The following is a 24882-nucleotide window of genomic DNA, read 5'->3' on the forward strand; positions in this document are numbered from 1 at the left end:
AGCAGCACTGACATAAGCTGGAGTAACAAGTTCATTAATTTTGTCAGCCATTGCTGCTAAACGGGTTAGATCTTCATTGGAAGCAGCAAGAATTATTTGTATGTTATTAGGGAGACGCGAAAGCCATAGTGACTTCAACAAGTCGTCACTAAAATGGCTTCCTGCCAGATCACGCATTCGTGACAGCAAGTATGAAGGTCGCTGATCTCCAAGTTCAAGTCCTTGTAGTAAAGTACGTATTTTTGAAGATTCACTTTCTGAATAGATTTCAGTGAGCCGCTGTTTCAGTTTGGAGTATTTATCACAATCAGGTGGTTTGAGAATTAAGTCATGCACTGAATTCAGAATATCAGACTCAATTGTTGCAACTACATGGTTGAATTTTGTAGAATCCTCACTAATGCGAGCTATAGAAAATTGTGCTTCGATCTGAGCGAACCACAATGAAGGATTATTTTTCCAGAAAGGCGGTGGCTTCACCGCAACGCGTGTGATTTGTGGCTCTGGTGGAATATCGTCGAGCATACTGATAGATAATTTTCACTTTAATTAATAAACACTTAACAGCACAAATATTGTAGCAAGATGATACACTATTGATATTTTGCCATAACAATAAATATTTTAACCATGCATAAAAAATTTACGTAACGATACACACACAAATAATACAGGGTCAGCAATTACACACACAAATAATATTTTACCGAAATGCATTTGAAAAGAAGCCCCTATTTGAGAAAAAAAAATGATGCGTTCATTTTGTATTGCGCACACACAAAATCACCACTTCACACTGCTAAGGCACTTTCGAAGGAAATCACTCCTGTAGCACATGGGAAAAAAATTCACTACTTTCGAACACTGAGGGAAGAATTTTGCCGTAGCACGTTGCAGAAAAATTACTGATGTAGCACATTTAGCGAAAATCACTATTGTATCACATTTGTCACAAAAGTTGAATGATCGAAGAATTATTGCACGACTGGCGAAGTCAGCGGAACGGAACAGATCACATTGATGATTTGCTGAAGCTCCTTGCGATGATATGCACGACTTTGAAAAAAACACAAGCAATATATATCAATACTTCTAGAAATAATTGAAGGGGTACGTTTGTAGCATACGTTTAATGTCCATATTCGTTGTTATTTTTAGTCAGTTCTTCACAATGCCTTGGATGCACGTGGCTTAGGGTCGTTGAAAATCCATTTTCAGTAGCGTGCTCAGTCAAAAGGTCACCACTTTTGGTGGTCGTGTGCTTAATGCATGATGTAATTAAAGAAAATAAGAGTAGACAATCTCCTATAACAAAAGAATATATTAAGTACTAAATTACAATTTAAATTACATAGCAGACATCAACGCAGAGATCGGAACACAGTTCATGCTACCGTCGCGTACAGTTGTTTTTCGAGAACTCTGATCGATCCGCACGGTCTCGATCCGCACGGTGAGTAGAATAATTTGCGTATAGCACTTTTAGTGCAGGTTTCAAATGCATTTCCTGTATAAGAATTACATCAGGTTCCAATTCCGGAAGAAGATCGGCAAATTCGTCTTTTTTGTTAAATAGGCTATTAGCATTCCATGAAAGAATTTTGATGTTTCTCAGATTAATACTGCATGGTATGTAAAAGACAATTACTAATTTTGTCAAGAATGTCCACAATTACACCTATTTTATCTATAGGCGAGGTTTGCTTCTTCATAGTTTTGAAGCTTTCTATAATAACACTCCATATTGTTTTTAATGAACCCAAATTAAATAATTCTGAAAAAGTGAAGCTTTTTAAAAGTAGTTTCAAATAGGTTCTTAGTATTTTCAGACTTCGAAGAATCTATTTCTTTGTTGAAAGGGGGAAAGTTGTTGTCTTGTAAATTCCAAGGATTTTTTAGTTGGTAGATTGCTGGGTGTGAACTTCTGCTCATGCTTTGTTGTGGTCTGGCTGGACACTGGGAAAAGTTAGCTGGATGTGGGCCACCACAATGGCAGCAAGTGGCAGGCTGCTTGTCTTTGTCAACTGGGCAGTTTTCAGGTTCATGATTTCCACCACAGCACACACAACCCCAGTCACGAGTACATAAAAGTGACCTGTAGAAGTATTGCTGGCAACGATAACACTGTGGAGGGCCAGGCCTCCGTTATAAGGTTTCAGCAATGAAATTCATATATCGGATGCGCTTGATGTGATAAATGTACATTGACATTGACATGTTATACCTGCTGTAAGGAGGACAATCATCATTCAGCTTCTATCCGTGTGACAGGAGTATATTTAAAACATGTCAGAACCATAGAACCATGGGATTCATAACAAAATCGACCATGTTTTAATCTTGAAAACTTTATAAATTTTCCCGATTTTCTTACGTCCTGGGTTTCACTAACAAGCTATTCATACTTTTGTTCAAGTTCACAAGCAGTTGAGCAATACAATTGCTGAATACTGGTAGTTTGAATCTTCAGTATTCAGTATCTTGGGCCATCACACTGTCATGCCCCCTAAAGTTACTACTGCTTGGCAAAATAACAATCTCACTTATATATCAGCTGCAGTCTCTCCAAAGACTCTCACTATAACAGAGATTTAAAAAGATCTTTCTTAGAATACAAATAGGTTTGTCAATTGTCTAACAAAAATTCTTGAACTTTTCACGCAAAGCATTTACGACTCATTTCAGATACAACATTTTGAGAAGTGTTTCATCTGTCTTTTTCATACATATGGCTGCATTTCAGAAGAAAATGATGTTGTCATGTTTAATTTCATCAGGCCTGATGCAAAGTCTTAAAATACTGAAACTGTTGGTTTTTTGCACATCTGTTATAAGGAGAAATAATTTCAGTGATATTCTGGAACTGGAATTATCCTAGGGTACATATCAATTTGTCAACAGCATTGGTTATTTCATAAATGGAAATCAGAATATTAATTTTTCCATTCTCACTTTGGATATTCTAAATTGCACTAATGTATACAGCATTGAATTATGTTCATTTTAAGGTAAATTTGCGGAACATATCATTTCTTATGTTTCCAAACATCTTTTCAGAGATGGACTTTCTTACAAGATTCAGATAATGAAGACATATTTAGTGATCATCAGTCTGAATCAGAAAAAGGGTACGACTCTTCAGAAGACATTCCTTGTAATTAAACTATTTTATAGGAAAAGATAAAACAACAAAATGGAACAAAGAACCCTTTCGAATTCAAAGACGCATGGCTTCCCATAATATCATAAAAAAATTGCTTGGCAATACACATATATCTAAAGATGTGACTTCACCCATCGATGCATAGAAGCTAATATTTAATGACGCAATGATTGAAATGATTGTGAGATGCTCTAATATTTATGTAAAAAATATTTTGGGAAATTTTAAAAGAGACGCAAAACCTATGGAGAAAGAATGGTTTCTTGCTTTTTTTGGACTCTTATACATAGCTGGATTGCACAAATCCTCCCATGTAAATGTTAGAGAATTATGGGCGACTGATGGAACAGGATTGGATATTTTTCGTAAAACAAATGAACTATAAGCGCTTTCTTTTTATTCTTCGTGCCTTACGATTCGATGATATCAGAGCATGGGATGGCAGAAGAAAGAGTGATAAATTAGCTCCAATAAGAAATTTGTTTGAAAATTTTGTCAAGAACTGTCAGAAATTATATCATGTAGGGGAATACATGACTTTGGACGAAACGCTATTCGAAGACAATGCTCCTTTCGGCAGTATATGCCTAAGAAACCTGCAAGATGTGGTATAAAGATATTTACCGTGGTTGATTTTAGAACCTTCGATACTTTCAACATGGAAATTTACTCAGGTCAGCAGTCAGATGGGCCATACAAGAAAGTCAACAGTTCTCGTGAAAAAGCAAAGCGCATCCTAGCTCCATTATATAATTCCGGAAGAAACGTTACCACAGACAGTTGGTATCAGTTATGAATTGGCCAATTTCTTACAGAAAAATAAAATTTCTATCGTTGGAACAATATGCAAGGATAAGAAGATTATCCCACCTTAATTTGTGTCGAATAAGAATAGAGAACAGCATTCAACCCTCTTGGGGTTTCAAAAGGATATAATGCTACTTTCTTATATAGCTTAAGAGAACAAATGTGTTAACCTTTTGTCAGCTATGCACAATGATGACCATATTAATGAAAGCACGGGAGATTTCAAGAAATCTGAAGTAATTACGTATCATAACATGACAAAAGGAGCAGTTAATATAGTCGACGAAATGGGTGGCACTTATTCTGTGGCCAGAATATCAAACCGATGGCCTATGGGCATATTTTTTTCGCTATTAAATATTGCCGGCATAAATTCAAGGATGTTGTTTTTATCTACTAAAACTCCACCAGAGAAGTTCAGGAATAGGAAGCACTTTTGATTTGGTCTTCGCACTTTTAGATCCTCATTTAAAATCGTAACAGAATCAGAAGGAATACATCGAAGATTCTCTTGAAGATTCGCAAACAAAGAAAAGAAAATTGTGTTACCGGAGATGTTACATGTGCTCAAGAGAAAAAGACAGAAAATCAAAAACTGTATGTGTGAAGTGTAAAAAAAAATATATCAGGAACACTGTGAAATAGAAGCTTCATGTATAAACTACAAAATATCTAATTCATCGAGCCTAATTGATTTGAAAATTAATTATATAACTCATTGTCCATGCAATAATTCTGCATTATTTGGATTATAATTGCATTCAAAAATAAAAAACACAAATTTCTCATAGAAATCAATGATTCCTAGTCATCTGAAGAAAACGTAAGTAATTCTGATTTATTTGTTATTAATTTTAAAATTAACATTATTTTTAAGCTATTTTATATAATAAATGTTGTAATTAATACAGAATGCGTTATTTTACTGAATTGTAATAATTTCATTCGTATGTTTCATTCGTATGTCATTTAATTGCGACGCGCGTTCTTGTGTTACATAATACAGCGCGCGTCCTCCCGGGTAAACTATACACCGCTAAATGTCATTATTAACCTATTTATTTTACTTCTATATGCTAAATATCTTATAACTTGACTGTACACCGCTAAACATCATGGCATCCATATGATAAATATCTTGCAACCACGAAGTATAATGTTCCGTGCTTGCAACATACACCGCTAAAATCATGGCCGATTAGCCGTTGGCGAGCTTGGCGGATAAATACGCACCGGCGCCAACGGATCCGCTGCGGAAGCCCCAACGTATCCTTTGTGGAAGAAAACCCTTAATTTTCATTTCACTCGCTGTATTTATATTTTCAATAACAGGATTTGATGTAGCAGTACGATGTACAGGGTCATCTTTTTTAAAGTGACAGTGTTTGAAGCGCCCTTTAGCGCGATCTAATAGCCGAAATGGCACCAAACTTAATATTTAAACTAATCAAGACATACAATCGTAGAGTTAAACTATTAATGTTTATTTACTACATTAACTTTCCCGGTGAGAAATTAGACCACATTCAATGTGAGCACCGTTCTCAGAAATAACACCGTGCATTCTGTGCACAACTTTTTCCACAGCCGTATGTAACATATCACGAGCCGTATGTAACATATTCCGCACTGTCTTTGTTATGTTTTCCTTTAGAATAGACACATTTGTTACTCCACCAACATAAACTTTAGATTTCAAATAACCGCAGAGCCAAAATTCGCATGGCGTGAGGTCAGGGAAACGAGGCGGCCATGCAACTGGAAAACTGCGACTTATGACTCTATCATCAGTGCAGTTTTGGCGCAACAGCTGCTTTACCTTATTACTAATGTGTGGCGGAGCACCATCCTGCATAAAAATTGTCTATTGGAGACAGTTTCTTTGCTGAAGTTGTGGAATAACAAACGTTTGCAGCATTTCGTGCTATCTTTCTGCATTTATGGTACACGTTTGGGGTCCTGTCGAAGTGATGGTCTCAAAAATGAATGGCCCAATTACGAATTCGGCTGTGAAACCACACCAAACAGTGACTTTTGGGGAATTTAATGGGGTTTTTTTTGAAAGCAGGAAAGATGAAAAATTAGCAACTGCCTTCGCCGGGAATACACGAACGACGGATCTCTGCAATACCGGCCCAGTGTGCAGAAACACTATACCACGAATATTAATATTAGTTTCTTTTTTACGAAATTAGATATTCCTTCAATACACACTTGCGATGGTATGGCCACCATATTCAGCTGGTAACTGAAAAAATTCAACTCCCGGAAAAATTTGGATCAAATTCCTATTCAAAGCACAATCGATTTTCACAGCTTTATTGTTATATGAAATAATTCTTTCCTCTGCTTAAAACGTTTATTTGTAGAGACATTAGGTATTTTTTGGAGGTCGGAGAAATGAAAAATTAGCAACGCCTTCGTCGGGAATCGAACCGCGGACCTTACAATTACGCGCTGAGCGTGCAGACCATTACACCACGAAGCCTCGCTAGGAAAGCGGGAGAAATACCTTATATTACTCCCCTTCTTAAAGGGCGACTTTTATTTAAGGGGACCCAATCGCTAAATCCTGGGTGTGGATATACCTATCCAACACCTTTTTAGTTCGGGCGCCACTGTAGAGACATTAGGATTTTCTTGGGGAAGCCGGAGAGATGAAATATTAGCAACCGTCTTCGCCGGGAATCGAACCACGGACCTCTGAAATACCGGCCCAGCGTGCAGAACCATTACACCACGAAGGCACGCTAGGAAAGCGGAAGAAATACCTCATAAGGAGAACATTTTCCCCCCTAATTACAGGACGGAAAATGTTTTTCTATCGCGCGATCTGTTATTGATATTGAATTACAGTCATACGATAATTTTGCAGTAAAAATAATTCTCTGATGACTATCCAAGATTCTAGCAGCTTTGGTCTTAGAGAAATAATGCTTAATATGAATATTTATTTATAATCTCAGAACTATTGGTCACTTTCAAAAGTGGTCGTTTGAGAAGCGATATTCTATACATTTATTTCCTAATACTCTCAGATTCCAAAATTTGTTTATATTCTCAGAAGTATTGGACAGAAGGTGGTCGTCACATACATGCAAAATTTTACATTTCATTGAAAATTAATTCAGCATTATTTAACTATTTCCGTATTAATTAATTAATGAAATAAAGAAAAAATTATGAAATAGTACTGTTTATTACGGAATAATATAGGAAGTTCTGCAGAACTATATTCTTTCGCGTCATTGCACATTGTATCCCTCAAACTACTAGTTCCTGGTATTCTTCCTCAAATCCGTAAACGTCCGTCTGATTTGAAACGAAGTCCAAGATGGCTGCTCCATGAGGTTTACTTGTTCTATGGATATTTTTTGTTGCATGAAAGATAAGATCATTTGCAATATTTGTATGTTTACTTTTTTGCTTTTCGAATATATGTTATTTATGTCGTTTTGACAATTAAATGTGTTAGCTATCACAGCTTTATGAATTGTTATCGTTCTGTCGTGAATGACGTGTATGGCTGTCTTTTCAAATATCTGATTTGTCCTGCTATCCAAATGTCCTGCTATCCAATGAATTTTTTTAGTCGTTTATGCATTCAGCTTCAAAATATTATGTGTGATCAGATTGCTTATTTTATTGTAGCAATAAACTTATATTAAATAGTTTGAACGATTGTATAAAAATACGTTTGCATTGTTTTGTTCAAAATTTGTATGGTTCAAACATTATCTTAATCTAGTTTGTAATTCAATTTTAAAACATGCAGAATTGGAAGTTTTACGTTTTTTGGGGGGTACTGTTCTCTTATCGGGACCGGATTCGGAAATGTATGAACCTGGGTTTGTAAATATGTGCATAGATGTGTATATGTATACACACACACATACATTTACAAATATTGCGAAAGGTTGATCTAATTCTAAATGAAGCTAAATACTTCAACAATCTACAAAAATAATCATTTTTATTTACAAAGCAACCTGGATTGCATCGATGATTCACCATAGACCTGTTATATACTAGACGGAGCATCGCCATTCAAAACCGGGTGAAAAAGTGGCACAGGAATGAGCTGCAGAAGTTTGGGCATGAAATGGAACTGAATCCAGACTTTGGCGTACTATCGCCATGGCTGGCGATTTTTTTCTCTCTTTTCTCTCAGTTCGAAATGCGAACTTGGAAAGACGTCATTTCGCAGAAGCTGCCGTTGAATTTGCAGAAGAGGTTAGATCGATAAACACCAGCCAAAATTAATAATTTCCCTAAAATTGAACACTTTATTTTAAATTTTAATTTTTAAAATTTAAATAATTTTCATGCTGTAGAATAATATTTTGCAATATGTCCATCGGCGTCTACCAAATTTTAAATAAAATTAAAAAAACTGGAGAGAACAAACTAAATAATAAACTAATAACTAAATAATAAACTAAATAATAAATAATAAACTAATAGCAAACTAAAAAATAAATAAGTAAAATAAATAAATAAAAAAGAAGGCTTTTTAGTACTCAGGACAGAATAAAAAATAAAAAAAATAGATAACATAAGAAGAATGAGTGAAAACAGAAAATAGTACAAAAAGGAAATTTAATGTTAATACGGTGTATTACAGAGAACTACAGAGTAGGCAAATCAAAGTGAGAAAGATATTAAATAAAATGAACTAAAAATGAATGTCAATATAGCAGATATAAGTTAAAAGGAAGAGAGAGAGTGGTAAATAATTAAATTATGAAACAAAAAGTTGGTAAATTAAGACTTCCTTTTACTAGCAAATATATATATATATATTATGCACGTTGCACAATGTAGTCGCACTTATTTTATATAATTTTAGAAGGTAAAATTTAAATAATGTTCATTATTTTTAAAAAGAAACTTAAAACTATTAAAGTTTTGAAATTTAACTGCTATATAATTGCTATTTTCTTAATACTTAACAAATTATTAATATTTGAATAAATGCCAGAAACATGATATAAGAAAGAAAATACATGATTGAAGGTAAACAAATTTGTTATATTTGGATGCAAGAAAAGGATATAAATAAAGTCATTCATGTCCCCCCTAAAAAAACATAATTTTATGCAGTTCTTACACAGTGTTACATCAACATTACCAAGTATTAAATACATACATTACTACTTCGCACATGTCTGCATGAGCAAACGCAAAGAATATATAAACAAACGCATTCAAAACAGTCTGTTGGCGTATAAAAAATGTCGCCAAAGCAGAATACTAGACTAATTAAAATTATATTGTATTACTAAAATTTTAACATTTTTTTCAGAAAGCAGTTATTAGAAACATACATATATATTAAGATACTTTTATTTAAATGTTATTTCAAGTATGCATATATTATATAAAATTAGAAAATCTATTTTTTATTAGAAAAAGGCAAGTAGAGTGGATAAAAAAACCTCTACATTTTATAAAATTAGGTTTTAAAACATTAGAAAAAGCTCAGTTGTGAAATGTTACTCCTCCATCTTTCACATATCTGGAATTACATCCATATGCGGAGCACGAAAGTATCATTTTTGAAGTCTGAAACAATGCGCTTACACGCAAAACACTTGCTTCTCACAAATTCTCCATAGAACTGTAATGGTAAGGAAGATTCGCGGGAAATACGATCTGGGAAATGTACCAAATGTCACGTGGTTCGTATTCCTGTTCCCCTTCAGGGTTGCCGTTTCTCTCTCTAGTACATTACAGCTCTATGTGATTCACTAGCAACTACCTCGCAAACTGAAAAACTAGCATTCTTTCTCAGAAGCAAAGCGCCCTCTAACGGCGATAAATAAATAATTTGGGGGATTTTTCCACACTCCCCACCTGATAATTTTTGCAAAAATTATCACTATTTCAGCATACAAATAATAAAAATATAAGAAAGCAACTTACATATAAAGTACATTCAACTGATGTAAATATAAACTGCAAAAGGAAATTCTATAAAATAAACAAATATAGTTAACTGCATCAATTCAAATATTACTCAATACGTAAATATTAATTCGAATTACAAACAGTAAATTATTAGTAATAACTAAACTAATTATCTAAATTTAATGTTAGTGAACATGAAATATAAAAAATAAAATTAAAAGGTTACAAAATTAGTTCATTTTCTGTCTGATACTTCAAGGGAGTATATCAATTGCACAGGTCTCTTTAAGTCCCCTTTTTTAGTTTTTACCACACACGATCGTACAAGACCGTCACGTCCTTTAAAGACTTGAATTACTCGACCTAAATCCCAGAGGAACCTAGATTTAGTTGTTCCTTCAAGTAACAATTTTAAGATTTTTCTTGGCTTCTGGTGTACCGAAGAAGTGAGCATTTCTTAACTCAAGAAGATACTGATTTTTCCATTTTTTCCAGAACTATTTTATAAGTGTTGTCTGACATTCTTTTCGTTTTATTAGACTCTTTTTTGTTGGAGAGTTATTCAGGATCTCAGCAAAGTTGTATGGATATTCATCTTTATGTACGGTTAATAGAAAATCAGCCGGCGCAAGCTGTTCAAGTTCATGTTGTAAACTTAGGTCAAAGGACGTCTATTCACAATGTTTTCGACCTCTGTCAACACAGTCATAAATTCTTCAAAATTCAGTTGAGCTCTGCCTAATATCTTTTTAAACGGTTCCTTTATGGTTTTCATAAGGTGTTCATAAAAATCTCCCCACCATGGAGCAAGCTCGACGATAAATTTCAAAGTCAAGCTTTCATTTGCTAGAAAATTTTTAAAGTCTGTACCTTTAATTATGCTGTAAAAATACTGTAAATCTTTGGCAGCATATTTGAAGGTTTTCGCGTTGTCTGAATAAAAGGTGCGACAATTTCCTCTTCTCGAAATAAAACGTCTGAGAGCCAAAATGAATTTGTTTGCAGACATATTGGAAATGAGCTCTAGATGTAACGCTCGTGTAACAGCGCACGTAAACAATACGGTGTATGATTTGTGAGTGTCGTTTCCAGACTTGATGTAAACTGGACCTGTGAAATCCACGCCTGTAACATAGAAAGGTGGAGTTTCAACAATTCGATCTTTAGGTAACTGAGCTGTCATTTGTTTCGCTGATTTTACTGCCTATTTCCGACAAATTAAACAGTTCCCTAAGACTTTCTTTACCAACTGACGGCCTTTAGGAATCCAAAATTTCTGTCGTAGTTTGGCTAAAGTTGCCGCAACTCCCGCATGCAGGACGTTATTATGTTATTCGTTATTATGCAGGACTGGTGTGCAAAACTTAAGCAACAGGTGTTCTTTTTGACATAAATCCACGAGATATCATCTGAGAGACATGAAATTCAGAAATAAGAGACAGCATTTTGTATTTAAACGATGACGAAAGCATAATTGCGCAAAAATGAATACAATGTATACAGTATGGAATTAAACAAAAACAGGCTTTATTGAACTCATAGTATTGTTACACATGATTGTCTATATAACAGGAAGAACAACAAGCAGATGTTCCTTAGTATGGGATATGCCCACACTTACTGCAATGGTTGCTTCTCACCGTCTCCCTATACTCAGCACCAGATTGTCCAACAGATCTTGAGGTGAGAGTGCCCATTCCTCAATCAGCATCTGTTTCAGTTGTTAAGTGTCCGCCGGAGGATGTAATCGTACCTTAAGGCGTCTCCCCAAAGTATCCCACACATGTTCTATGCGATTTAAATCAGGGGAGTACGCTGGCCTATCCATTCGAGTGATATCTTCACTTTTCAGTAGCTTCTGAACAGCAGGAGTCCGGTGTGGCCGTGTATTGTCATCCATAAAAACGAAGTCGGGTCCAATTGCACCTGGGAACAGACGCACATAGGGTAGGATCACCTCCTGACAATAGCGATCTCCGGTTACAGAACTTCTGTCGAAAACGTGGAGCTCTGTCCGCCCGTTCAGCATAATGTCTCTCCAGACGAGATCTCCAGGACACCGTAACGGTCTCTTTCTGTGATGTTACTGAGATTAAACCATGTCCTTACCTCTCTCCAAATAAGTTGGCGTTGAGAATCGCTTGGGGCACTAAAACGACTCTCATCCGTAAGGAGGATACGACTCCATTGATGAGATGCCTAGTTTTTGCGCTCCTTGCACTACTCTAAACGGTGGCGCCGTTGGCCAACTTTCAAAAGGATGCAGCGTTCAGGACGGCGGGTGAATAGGCCAATGTGAAGATGTGAATGTGTCTGGACACAGTAAACCACGACAATTGTCGCCGGTTGAGCTTGCTGACTGGTTTTGGGCTCTTTTCGCCTGTAGGACGATATATCGGTTATCTGCTGCGGTTGTTGTTCTGGAGCGGCCACCACCAACCTTTCTAATAGCTGTACCTATGGTTTGGAAGGCTTTCCAAGACCGAGAAACTGTACTTTTGTTGACTTCGAAATCTTCAGCCACTTTAGTCACACTACGCCCCTCCTCCAGCTTTCCGATCATTCTTCCACTCGTGAAATCATCCAGATGATTTCTTCTAGCTATATTTCACGAAAGATTTTGCTTGTACTTACAGCGAATGTCTTTAATTGCGTCTCCGCCCTTCCTTTTATGGTAGTCTCGAGTGGAGCGCATGCGTTTTACGTACGATCACGTAGCCTGTGACGTTTTTTCCTGACATTTGCATATGCATGAACTTTCTAATGTATTGCGTGTTCATTGTACTGATAGCAAGAACCTCTTTTCTGCAACTGCATGGTTATCTGATTAAAATTTGCATTGTTGCTTAAGTTTTGCACACCAGTGTACAATTAATTCAGTAAATTTGGAATCTTTAGGAAGAAGAACTGGATGCTTCTCGTCAACTGTATATTCGGTTTCTTCTAATCTTCCCTTAATTCGAAGAATTTTATTTTCATCAAGAAACGGTGCCTAGCTGAATATATTAGAGCTTGGAGAAACTGACTTGTTAGATTGAAGAGCCTTAATTTCAGGTGTGAAGAAATCCATCTGGGCTTTACGAACACAAAAAATTTCAGTGTCCTGAATTTCAGAAGCACTTAATGTTCCACTATTAGCAGGCATTTTTCTTGCCTTAGCAACGAAACGTCTAATCCATGCCACAATTCTGAGATAGTTCAGCACTTTACTGAATTTTGTTATATTCAATAGTTGATCATCTCTTTTCACAACAATGTCATAAACAGATAACTTACTGCGGCGTTCTAGTTGTTTATCGTTTCCCACGTCAAACTTCGGTTGAACTGACCAGTCTATACGTTTGTTTTGAACCATTCTGGTCCAAACCACCAAAGTGAACAATTTCTTAAATTAGCAACAGTAGTTCTTCGTGATATGAGGTCGGAGGGGTTATCTTTCCCACGGCAATAATGCCATTTATTGCTTTCAGTTAGTTTCTGAATTTCATAAACTTTGTTTTTGATGACAGATTTAAATCTTTCGGGAGATCCATGAATCCAAAAATATGTTATTTGAGAATCAGTCCAGTGGAAGGGGATTACTTCGTACTTTAAACATTTTGCGATTTTATCACTCAATCTAGCGGATAAAAGTGCACCCAAAAGCTCCAATCTAGAAAGTGTAAGTGATTTCAGAGGTGCAACTCTACTCTTGGAAGCAACAAAAACTGTTTGAAAAGTTCCATTGTTCAAAACTATTCTTGGATATACCACGCAGCCATAAGCTTTCAAACTAGCATCAGAAAATCTATGGAGTTCTATTTGTTTCACATCTGCATCTAATATTCCTTCTAAATAGTAGCGGGGAATTCTGAGGTGGTTCAGTTCTTCAATTTCTTCGTACCAGGCTTTCCATTCATAACTAAAATCAGGTGGCAGTTCATCGTCCCAATCAATTTTGGCAGAGCAGATTTCCTGAATCAGACACTTTATTCTTATAGTGAAAGGGCCATAAAATCCGACAGGATCAAAAATACGGCATGCGGTTTGCAATAGAAAGCGTTTTGAGTTGATTGACGAGGAAATTAAATTTGTCAAGTGCTGAGTGTCAAAATAAAAATTATCATTATCTGTATCCCAGTTAATTCCTAACGCTTTGATCGGGACAACTTCAGGAGATACTTGCATCGAAAATTCTTTGCGATGCCAAATATCTTTGAGTTCTTTGGAATTAGTATGTCACTTATGTAGTGACATGCTAACTTCATTAAAATGTTCACAATTTCTAAACTTGTTTTCAGGACTTGTTCTAAATTTTGTTGACCACCAATAATGTCATCAACATACAGGCAGTTGTTTAAGAGTTCTACTGTTTCAGGATATATTTCTGAATATTTTTAAGGTGATGCTTAATAGTAGCAGCTAGGAGAAAGGGACTAGATTTTACTCCAAACAAAACTCTTGTAAATCTAAAGGTTTTCAAACTTTCATTGTTATCATCCGGATCATCCTTCCAAAAGAATCGTGTAACGTCCCTGTCTTCTTCATTTAACTCTATCTGTAAGAATGCTTGTGTAATGTCCGCTGTAAAGGCTATCGAATTTTGTCTAAATTTTATCAATAAATCAAAAATATCAGGATATAGGTTCGGACCAGTATAAAAACAGTCATTTAGAGAGAGTGTTTTTGGTTTATGGGCTGAAGCATCATAAACTATTCTTAGTCTCTTGTTGCTCTATCATTTCTGATGACTGTTCTAGGAGGTAAATAAAATAGGGTTTTATCATTTTGATTGTCTTCCTGAACTGGTTCAATAATATGTTTTAACTCGTAATCCTTTAAAACCTCTGTGTATTGAACAAACAAAGAGTTATCAATTTTAAATTTGTTACTCAATTTCTTAAATCTTTCAAGTGCTATATCCCTATTATCTTCCATTAAATGTTTTGAATTCGGTTTCCAAGGTAATTTTACTTGGTATCTGCCTTTCGTATACTTGATATCAGATTCGAAAGATTTCATAATTTCTAAATCAACAGTTTTGTCGTTTTGAGTATCACTTTCAAAGTTTTCTAGTTTCCAAAACTGTTGTAACTGATGTGATATCAAGTTTTCATTTACTATTATTTTCATAGTTAATAATTCACTATGATCATTATTTACTTTACCCTGCAAACACCACCCAAATAAAGATTCTGTGGCTACTACATTTCTTGAAATACTTTTAATTTTACCAGTAATTATAGAATATTAGAAATCTACCCCTATGAGAATATCAATTTTCTCAATTTTTCTACAACAGTCTGCTAATTGTAAAGTTCAAATCTGGAGGGGAGATAACAGTATTAGATATATTTTCGGTTTCAAGAAGCTCAATATATATATATATATATATATATTAAGATTAGGATCGCTAACATTATCTAGTTTTGCTCTAACAACATTAAAGGTTTTTTCTAACGCAGTTTTATCTCCAAAAGAATAAACAGAAAGCGATTTTTTTCTAACAATCGGAAGCTCCATTTTAGTAGCTACATCTTTTAGTTATGAAAGATCTCACTGAGCCATTATCAAAAAGAATTCTGATATTTTCAGATTTATCATTATTTCGGATCAATGCAGAAGCCGTTTGTAATAATATTTTATTAGATCTATTTTCATCGGAATTATATGACGAAACAGCGGAAATAACTTTCGAATCGGACGTTTCCTTTTCAGGTTTTTCATTATCTTTTTTCTGATGAAATGAATAACAAATGGCTTTCGAGTGTTTACTAAAGGCACAGTTTATTTTTTGTTTACAGTTTTGGATCCGATGAAATCGACCCAGGCATAAAAAACACCGGGATTGCCGTTTCAAAATCTCTTTTTTTCTTTTCTACACTTAAAATTTCGCAATCCGAAGATTTATGATTTGTGTTCCCGCAGAACAGACACTGCGATTCGGCTGACGCAGCTAATAACTCAACTGTAGACGGCTTGCTTGTTATGGCTGGAGAATGTTTAGATTTCAAGGGCAGTTGCTTTACCAATCGCGAATATTTCTCTCTAGAGTTATAATTAACAGAAGCCGCGCGTTCTCTACTGAATACTTCGTTCCTCAAAAAGGCTAACAGACCTTTCAAATCCCAATTTTCGTCTTTAATTTTTCGGATATAATCAAGAACGAATTCATTAGGAAGTAATTTCAAAATTAAAGGCGTTAACAGATTTCCGTAGGTATCGGAGTCTATTTTTAATGCTTCAAGATTTCTTATCTGTACTTCTGCGTGAGTTTTCTTAATCCGTTTATATCGTTAGGATTTTTAACAGGTGAAGTACTTAAGAGTTGTCATAAATGCGAATTAATTAAGATGTTCGTTTGACCAAATCTGGAACGTAACAGTTCAAGAGCAGCTTCGTAATTATTTTCGATGAGAGCGAAACCAGAAATAGCTTTGGCGGTTGAGCCACCAAGAAAGCTTTTCAAGTAAATTCATTTTTATATTTTTGATAAATTCGGATTTTTATCAATCGTATTTTCGAACTGACCTATAAATTCTAATCAATCCGAAGGATCACAATAAAATTTAGAGATGGTTAATTTTGGAAGACGAGTGAATTTGTTACTTTCGTTTTGGAATTCTGTAACGGTTTCATTAGAAATGTCCTTACTTGCATTGTCCGAATTTTCGAGCTTATTCAATTCTTTCAACTTTTTCTTTCCTCTAAACTGCCACACTTGAATTTTCTCTTCATATTCGAAAACGGATGAGATTTCAAGTTCAAATTCGTCCGCTTCGACTTTTAATTCTCGTTCTATTTGAGCGCTAAATTGCTCAAGGACTTTGATTTTTCGTTTAACTGGTCTAAAATTTCTACTAATACATTTACATTTATACTACTATCATCATTATTCAGTTCGGTTTCAATTTTCTTTAATATCTTGGACACTGCGGTCCTCAATACCTTTCGTTTTGATTTCAGTTTAGCAATAAGATCTTCCATATTATATCAAAATAGAAAATACAGGCTTACCTTGGCTGTCTTCGCATAAAATGCTATCCAAAATTAAAAAACACAAACTTCTAAATTGTCCAAAGGTTCCCGGTCGTGGTGCACCATATTGCGAAAGGTTGATCTAATTCTAAATGAAGCTAAATACTTCAACAATCTACAAAAATAATAATTTTATTTACAAAGCAACCTGGATTGCATCGATGGTTCACTACTAACTACGTAGCAAACTGAAAAACTAACATTCTTTCTCAGAAGCGAAGCGCCCTCTAACGGCGATACATAAATCATTTGGGGGATTTTTCCACAACAAATATATAAGCATACATAAATACATTTCTGAACCCGATCTTGATAACAGAACAGTACCTTATTTTTTTTTATCTTTTTTGAATATTTTATAAAGGGATTAAGCATTTTTCAAACTGCATATTATTTTAAGATTCGACTTGCAGGAAGACAAAATATGGTAATTCAATCAAATGCTTATGATTGCTTTTAACATTTTCTCATAAATATTGTTTGAATTTTTATTGTATTTTAGATACTTCAGTTATGTAAAGTGAACATGAGAATATTAGGAAAGCTGAAGAACATGAATAGCTACCATCATCTAGCCCATTGTTTTAGAAACCAATGCATCATTATTATATGCTGGCTTATTTTATAGTTATATGCACTTTAATTTTATGTACATGTTACTGTAGTATTGTCATTATAATAAAAGTATTGATAATTTTTGTTGAATCTTGCAAGTTGACATAATCTGTCTGATAAATAAAATAAAAAATAAACTAGTGTTTAAATTATATGCATTTCTCTTAATGTTTTATTGAAAGTGAGATGGAAATATAAATGCTATCCAGAAAAGTGAATTCGTTTTGCCTGAAATAACAAACTGTACTAAATTATTAATGTTTATATTATTTTAGAAATGCCAATATTAAAGTTTCTCCTCTTTCTCTTCTTTGATTTTGAAATAATTTATAATAAAGTAATATATGCATATGTGTAATTAATTTAAAGTGTCATTCAATAATATAATTTATTTTTACTGATATTTTTATATTTCTTATCTGGGTTTTCTTTTGTTACTACAAAGAGTCTATTGGAATCTGTTCCAGATAAAATACCTATCACGCTTTCGTGCATGTTTTCTTTATAAGGATATCGAATAATAACTGAACATTGGTCCATTTGATTTATGTCAATAATAGTAACAATTTGAAGTGAGTAAAAATTCACTTCTCGAATCTCAGCTTACAATAACCGTCTCATCACATTCTTGATGCTAGTTATGATATAATCTATTGTCATTTTAGATAACAAAGTTACGCTACTTCCTTTACGTTGACGATCAGCATGTTTCGCTATAACACTGATAAAGCCAAAGAAACAATTTTGTGTTTTGAAAGTAATAGTATTGTTTTCAGGATATTTCCATGATCAACATTAACATCTATTAAGGTTTGCGCATTTGCATTCGTATGACTTCGGAAAGCAATTTCTCTTTTTTCCCGATAAATTGAACAACCTCAATAATTACTTTCAAACTCGCTTTAGACCTATTGTATCTTGTTGACGAATCATCGACGTTTCTGAAAACAAAGTACTATATATGTCTTTTCCTTTTACATTTATTATGAATTATACTCGCTTCATGTTCATTCCCTTGTTGTATTATGTGGCGCCAATGTTTCGTTTCTCCATTAACAAATATACTTTCGTTAGAGCTGTAGGAATAAAGTAAACAAATGAAGCAGAATAATCCGTCTGTCCCTTTACAGAAACTCAACCATTTTGTATTACTTCTGTTAGGATGATAAAACACTAGATGGAAGAAAAAAAGGCAAATGTTTTGAAGCTGTAGGCTGGCACGGATGTTTGCTAATAAAATCTTGTCGATCTTAAGCTGCTGTCAATCGTGCGAAGTAGAATAATATATTTATACAAATGTATTAATTACAAATAATGAAAAATAATATGTTAATTACAAATAATGGAAAGGACAATGATGATGCGCTTGCTGTTGCTACGGGAATATTTTTTATATTGGTTGCTTCCGTTGTTAGCAGCACCGAGTTCTCCCGTGGCCTTCGAGATTATCTCGAAGGCCACGGTTCTCCTCACGCGTATTGGATATTTCAGCTTCAAACGTTTCTGAAGTGTTGGCCTCTCCTTTTTGTGTTTGCGCAGTAATTGTCGTGGGAGAACGTGCTGGATTTGGAAACCTAGGATACATATATAAACCTAGAATATTACGCTTATAACATTATGAACAAAGCAATTACATACTATAAAAATACACACCCTTCTTTGTTTATAATGAGAGTTATAGTTTAATCATAACAAATGCTCTTTTCTTAAAAACAGACTAAATTATTACGGCCAACATCTAACTTAGATTAAATGCAATCAAATATAAATAAGTTTAAAAGCTGTTTTATGCTTTTAAATAACGTTTTATTGTGTTGTATAGTAAAAATCAAAACAAGATTATGCATTGAATGTAAAAGTTGACATAAATAAAATTTACTTCACTGTTTTATTTTTCTTGAAGCGGAAATAAATACCTGTTTAGATACATCGTATAATTTGTATATCTACACATACACACACACACACAAGAAATAAAATTCTCTCATTTGGCATTAAAGTAAGTACATAGAATAGAAAATATAGGAAAAAAAAAAAAAAAAAAAAAAAAAAAAACATTTATCTAGATTCTCCAATTATCATGATCAGCTGTGTACAGTTAATCCAGACATTTGGAGTTCTACCACAGCAAATCTGAAATTCCTCGCATGAGCTGAAGGAATGGGAAGATGTTCTTAAGTTAGAATTAACTTCTTACTAGCTTTATACTTACTAAGCAATATTCGTTTTCTAATATAAGTTCTTATCTGCCCCTTCTAGAGCAAATGCGCTGTATTTTGAAAACCAAAAGAGACATAACACACTAAAACTTCAGATAATTTCCTACGCAGCTTAAAATGAGCATCATATACTAACATACATCTTAAATTTTATGCAAATAGTAAATGGAAACTATATCTAAATTTTTGTTAATCTTGAGGTAGAATAATTAATTACAATTTATAATTATTTATATTAATAATATTTTACATATTTGCATTTTCTCAGATTTTGAACCTGATTTGTTTTCTAAAATATTTTTTTCACATTTCCCAAAAATTCAGTGGTAATTTGGTGCGACAAAAGCTCCTGCCTTATATGCTCACCTGAAAAACGCGAGACATCGTAATTACGATGACACATGCGAAAACTCCGGCTATGTTTTAAACTTACTCCAGCTATCTTTTAGAGATAATTTTATCGGAAAATTCAAGGAAACATCTATGCAGCCAATCTGTTCCTTCAAAAATTAAATGCGAAGATACAACAACTATTCAATGGTTTTCGAAATCCCAGGCCGAAGATTCTAGAAATTTAAAACAATGAATGAAAGAAAGTGAAATATGAAATTTTGAATAAGCACAATTTTAAAATAATTAATCTGGTAAAGTTTTTTTAGTATTAATAAAGATTTAAAAATATTTAATTTGGTAACTAAAATAATTAATTTGGCAATATACGTCTTACTGCATATGTAGGGTTTTCCTTATTTTGCATAAAAATTTATTTTAAGTTTGATCCGTGTTCTAGACTTCTCAACTTCCCCTCACGTTCTCTCGCCGGGATGTAAATTTTAAGTTAAGTGGAGTGCTTATTTAAAAGTATGAATATCTCAGTTTATGCATAGCGTGTTTCGCTAGCCAAGCGCACGTTTCGTTGTTATTTCGCGGTCACGCTAGTAAGCCTCTTGGCCTTATCAGATTAGTATCACGGCGGTTAGATTCCTTGTGAGTCCCCCTCTTAGGCGTAACTTAAGTGCGATCTTGCACTATTTATTTCAGGTTTGACTTGTATTATATTCTACGTTTTAGCAGTGGCGGCTCGTAATAAGCACTGTGGAACTGCAGCACCCCCTATTTCCACTTATTATAATTTTTAATATTTAATACAGTGTGTCCTTTAGTCTTTAATTCTTTCTTTATACTTTTGCTATACATAATCCTTAAGCTTGTCAGTAGCCATTCCCCAGTTTGAAAGTCTTTGTTTGGAACTGCGCGCTTCACAGTTCCAGCGACATGGTATTGGGCTGTTCTGCGCATGCGCACACAGAAAGCAGCATGCCGAGCCAGGGAGACAGAAGCACTGTCGCTCTTGCAGTGCCGAATTTCTGGCGTGTTGTTGGGAACGTGATTTCCTTTTACTCCTTCCTGTTCCTCCACAAGGTGGAACTTCATCATACGGACCATAAACGGAGTTCATGAAAATTTGCAACCTTTAAAAACCTGCCTTGCTGAAATTCAATCAACATCAAATGCAGATTAAACTATTGCAAAGCAACAGAAATTTTAAAATATCTAAATGATGATAATTTCAAGTTTGGGCTTTTTTGTTTGGGGAAAGCTTTTTTGTCAGATTATGCCTCATGTTGAAATAATATACAACTAAATGCAATCCAGAGAAATTAGTGTGTTTAAAGTTAATGACTATATAACAAATTTCAAAACTGCTATTTTAGAATTAAGAAACTCAAAGTACTGTGATAATTTTTCAAAGACACTGATGGCAGAAGCTAAGGAAATATGTGACTTTATACTATGTATTGATATAATGCACAGATATTCTTCCACTAAACACTTAGCAGCTGCTAAATTGTTTAACAAGAAATGCTTCGCTATTTTTAGGAATGAACATTCTACAGAAGAAATAGTCCTGACCACTGAAGCATATCTAATGATTGACAAAGAAAAGCTTGAAACTGAACTAAGAGTATTCTATTGCAGGTCTGATATCCATGAATAGTGCAAATTAATTGAGCTACTGAAATTTATCTTCGAAAATAATCTAGATGATGTTCTTAGTGAAATTAAGAAACTGATAAAAATTCTCTTGAGAGTTCTCCATCCATCAGATGCAGAACGCTGCTTTTCAACATTGAAAAGAATGAAAACTTTTCTAAGAAGCATAGGAATTCGGAAAGACTCAATACGCTTGCATTGCAATCAATGAAGAAAAATTTCCTCAGTTGTCATCCAGAGATCAAGGAGAAAATTATTGATCTTTTCGGGCAAATTAAAACAAGAAGAATGGATTTCATTTTTAAATAAATACATATAGATTGAACTGTAACAGTTTAGGTTAAAGTAATTAAGAAATGTTTAATTTTTTTCTCGTAAACTTTCATGATGTTTCAAAATAATTTTTTTATACATGTTTGTTTCCTTTTACACAATTTTAAAACAAAGGTTAAATTTTTTTGGAACAGCATCCCCACTAATTTTAGCTACGAGCCGCCACTGCGTTTTAGTTTCCATCGCAAGTTGACGGTGTCTTTGCAACGCAGGAAGTCCGTGCCCTTCTGTTAACTAGTTTGAATTAACAAAGGGTTATTTGTACCCTTCGTCTGAGTCGTAGTTTTCATTCACGCCTGTGCGAGAATTCGCCAGGTCATTATAGGGTCTATTCTAGCTTATGTGAAACAACAGAGACAGACTCTATACATATATGTAGTACAGGCATATATTTTTATTTGATTAAAATTTTCATTTTCCCTGAAGAATACAGCAGGATTGTCTTGTATGACAAAGATGGTATGTCGTAGATGTATACATACTCATTAGAGTAAATGAAGCATAAAACCAAAGTTTCCGTAGCAGCAATTTAAACAGGTTTTATTAAATTTTTAAAAAAGTATATTGACAGATATAATTTACAGAAATAATTATTAACAGATCAGTTTTTTTCCCAGAGCTACTGAAATAACAAAAATTAAGAAAAATGTCTACTGTGGAACTAATTTAAGATTAAATAGAGCAGAACATTAGTTAGCTCTTGTTTAAGGTATTTCAGTTAAAATATTTGACTGGATGTGATAAACAAAATTATAGATTTTGTATCCGAAAAAGCATACCAAGTAGAAAAATATTACAGTAAATGATAGTTCTGAAAAAAGACATGTACTTCATGTTCAGAACCGTATTCTTAATAGTTTCATTTTTCTGATGTTTTAGGCATGGAACTGTCTTTCTCTTGATCTGATGCAGCCTGGCTTCTTGCTTTAAGAAGAGAACGAATCGCTCTGGCTCTCATCTCGAGTTCTAACAGCTCCGCATCACTTCCTTTCAGACGAAGATCCCTGGCAACTTCTTCTTCGATTACTGATGGGACCTAAAAGTTATAAGTAATTCATAAAAAAAATTCGAACTCCGAAAGAAACTCAAGAATGTATGTGTAATAACGTGCTACAATTTTTAGGTTGTCTTATTTTACTGCTTATTAAAAGTTTATAGTTGATAAACTTTTAATAAGTTTGTTTAAATAAAAGTGAATAAATTTTTAATAATTCAAATGATGATAATACTTTTTTAAAGAGAACTTACAGGAAATTATACCATCCGGAACAATAAAACTTATGTTGCAATCCAATGAGTTTAAACTTTTTCTTGACCGTTTGGGCATAATGTCGCACTTGGTGCAAAGGGAATTTCAGCAAGGAGTTTTGGGTTTCTGTTGGCACCAATTTCTGCCTTACCGCAAATATCTTAAATGCAGATTTTACACTTTCAGACTTCACTGTTTTCTCTAATCAAACTAGCTAGGTTCTATTGGTCAGTTTTTCAGGCAAATCAAGCTATCCAAAATAATGCGATTTTTATATAGTATTTTTAGAATACTTAGATTAGATTTATAAATTTTTAAATTTTTTTTTGATATAGTATTTTTAGAATTTTATAGTTTCAGGGGGGGGTATGCGGAAGGCTTTGGCAAATAAAATATTTGAGGTAAGGCAACTGAGGACCCCTTGTATAGAATGGTGGTCTTCAAAGCGGAGTACATGTATCCAAAGGTACGCCAAAGAAGTAAGCTAACGATTACTTGCATACATTATATTATACTACACGGGATACAACTTATAACTTTTGACTTAGGGGTCGAAAAGGTTCGGAGATCATATACTGTAGAGTATGTATGGGACTTCTGCAAAGCTGTCTCGTTGCAGACTCACATCCATTGTACGAAATCCATCAGCTAAAATGAATAGTTACAGAGGAGTGGAGACTATTTTCCAAACAGATTATCAACTACCTCGTGTTAAGTATGAATGCAAATATTCCAAAGCATTCATTACTGCATTGTTCCAAAGCGCTCATTGCTGCTGCACGATGCGATTAAACATCACATCTTGCGTTCACTGCTTCTATGGAACGGATTCATCTGGTATAATCAAGCTTTACATGTTGCTGAAAGTCAATTTTTGTCGTATTAAAAGCCCCCATTTAATTTCTGTATCCTTTTCTGTGCATGTATCTTCCTAATTCATTTGTATATTAAGATCTTTGTGGTATGACTTTCTTTGCGCCTCTCAATTGCGATAGTACTACAGAAAAATGAAACGATCCTTAGATTTTGCATATCACTGTAACAGATAATTTGACAAATGAAAAAGACTAATTCTAAAGCCACTTTTAAATAAATAAGTAATCAAGGCCTCTTGCAAACGAATCGCTAAAAAACACTGGCAAGACCTGATGCATGCATGATCAAAATAGCATATAGACCTCAACTTTTAACATTTCTTCTCTCAGGACACTTCACAGGTTCTCCTAAAATTCCTTCCAAATTCTCCTATAATGTTTAAAATATGCAGAAGTTTATATATTGATTTATTCTAGCTCTTAAAAATATAAAATTTGAAGCAAGTATAATATGTTAACTTTGTATTGAACCTCATTAAAACTCAAAAAGAGGGCCATTATCTAGCCGTTTTGTTTATAAGCCAGGTTAACCGAAGGGATGGCTGAATTTAATTGGCGAAAAGCTGAATTTTCGTAATGCGCAACGTTAATACGAGCCCTTTCAGCTTCCCTTAGAAAGGTCCTTCCCAAAGTCATTCTTTCCCCTAGCACACAGCTGTCGTGCATATTCATATAATCTAACCTAATTGTTACCTACCT

The 24882-nt window shown here is 34.2% G+C and overlaps 1 protein-coding gene across 6 annotated transcripts in view; it reads right to left on the reverse strand.

The window, feature by feature from the left end:
- Positions 1-22431: 22431 nt before the first annotated feature.
- The window catches only part of LOC118201700 (caspase activity and apoptosis inhibitor 1-like), a 689338-nt gene continuing 686887 nt past the window's right edge, over positions 22432-24882 (reverse strand). For all 6 annotated transcript variants that reach the window (XM_085818827.1, XM_085818821.1, XM_085818824.1 and 3 more), the window contains one exon: positions 22432-23095. In XM_085818827.1, the coding sequence (XP_085674953.1) occupies positions 22919-23095 (177 nt within the window). In that variant the 3' untranslated portion in view covers positions 22432-22918. The remainder of the gene's footprint in view (positions 23096-24882) is intronic.

Source organism: Stegodyphus dumicola, chromosome 6 (assembly GCF_044657685.1).
Source record: "Stegodyphus dumicola isolate Sdum_Otavi_A_Nest chromosome 6, ASM4465768v1".
Lineage (NCBI taxonomy): Eukaryota > Metazoa > Arthropoda > Arachnida > Araneae > Eresidae > Stegodyphus > Stegodyphus dumicola.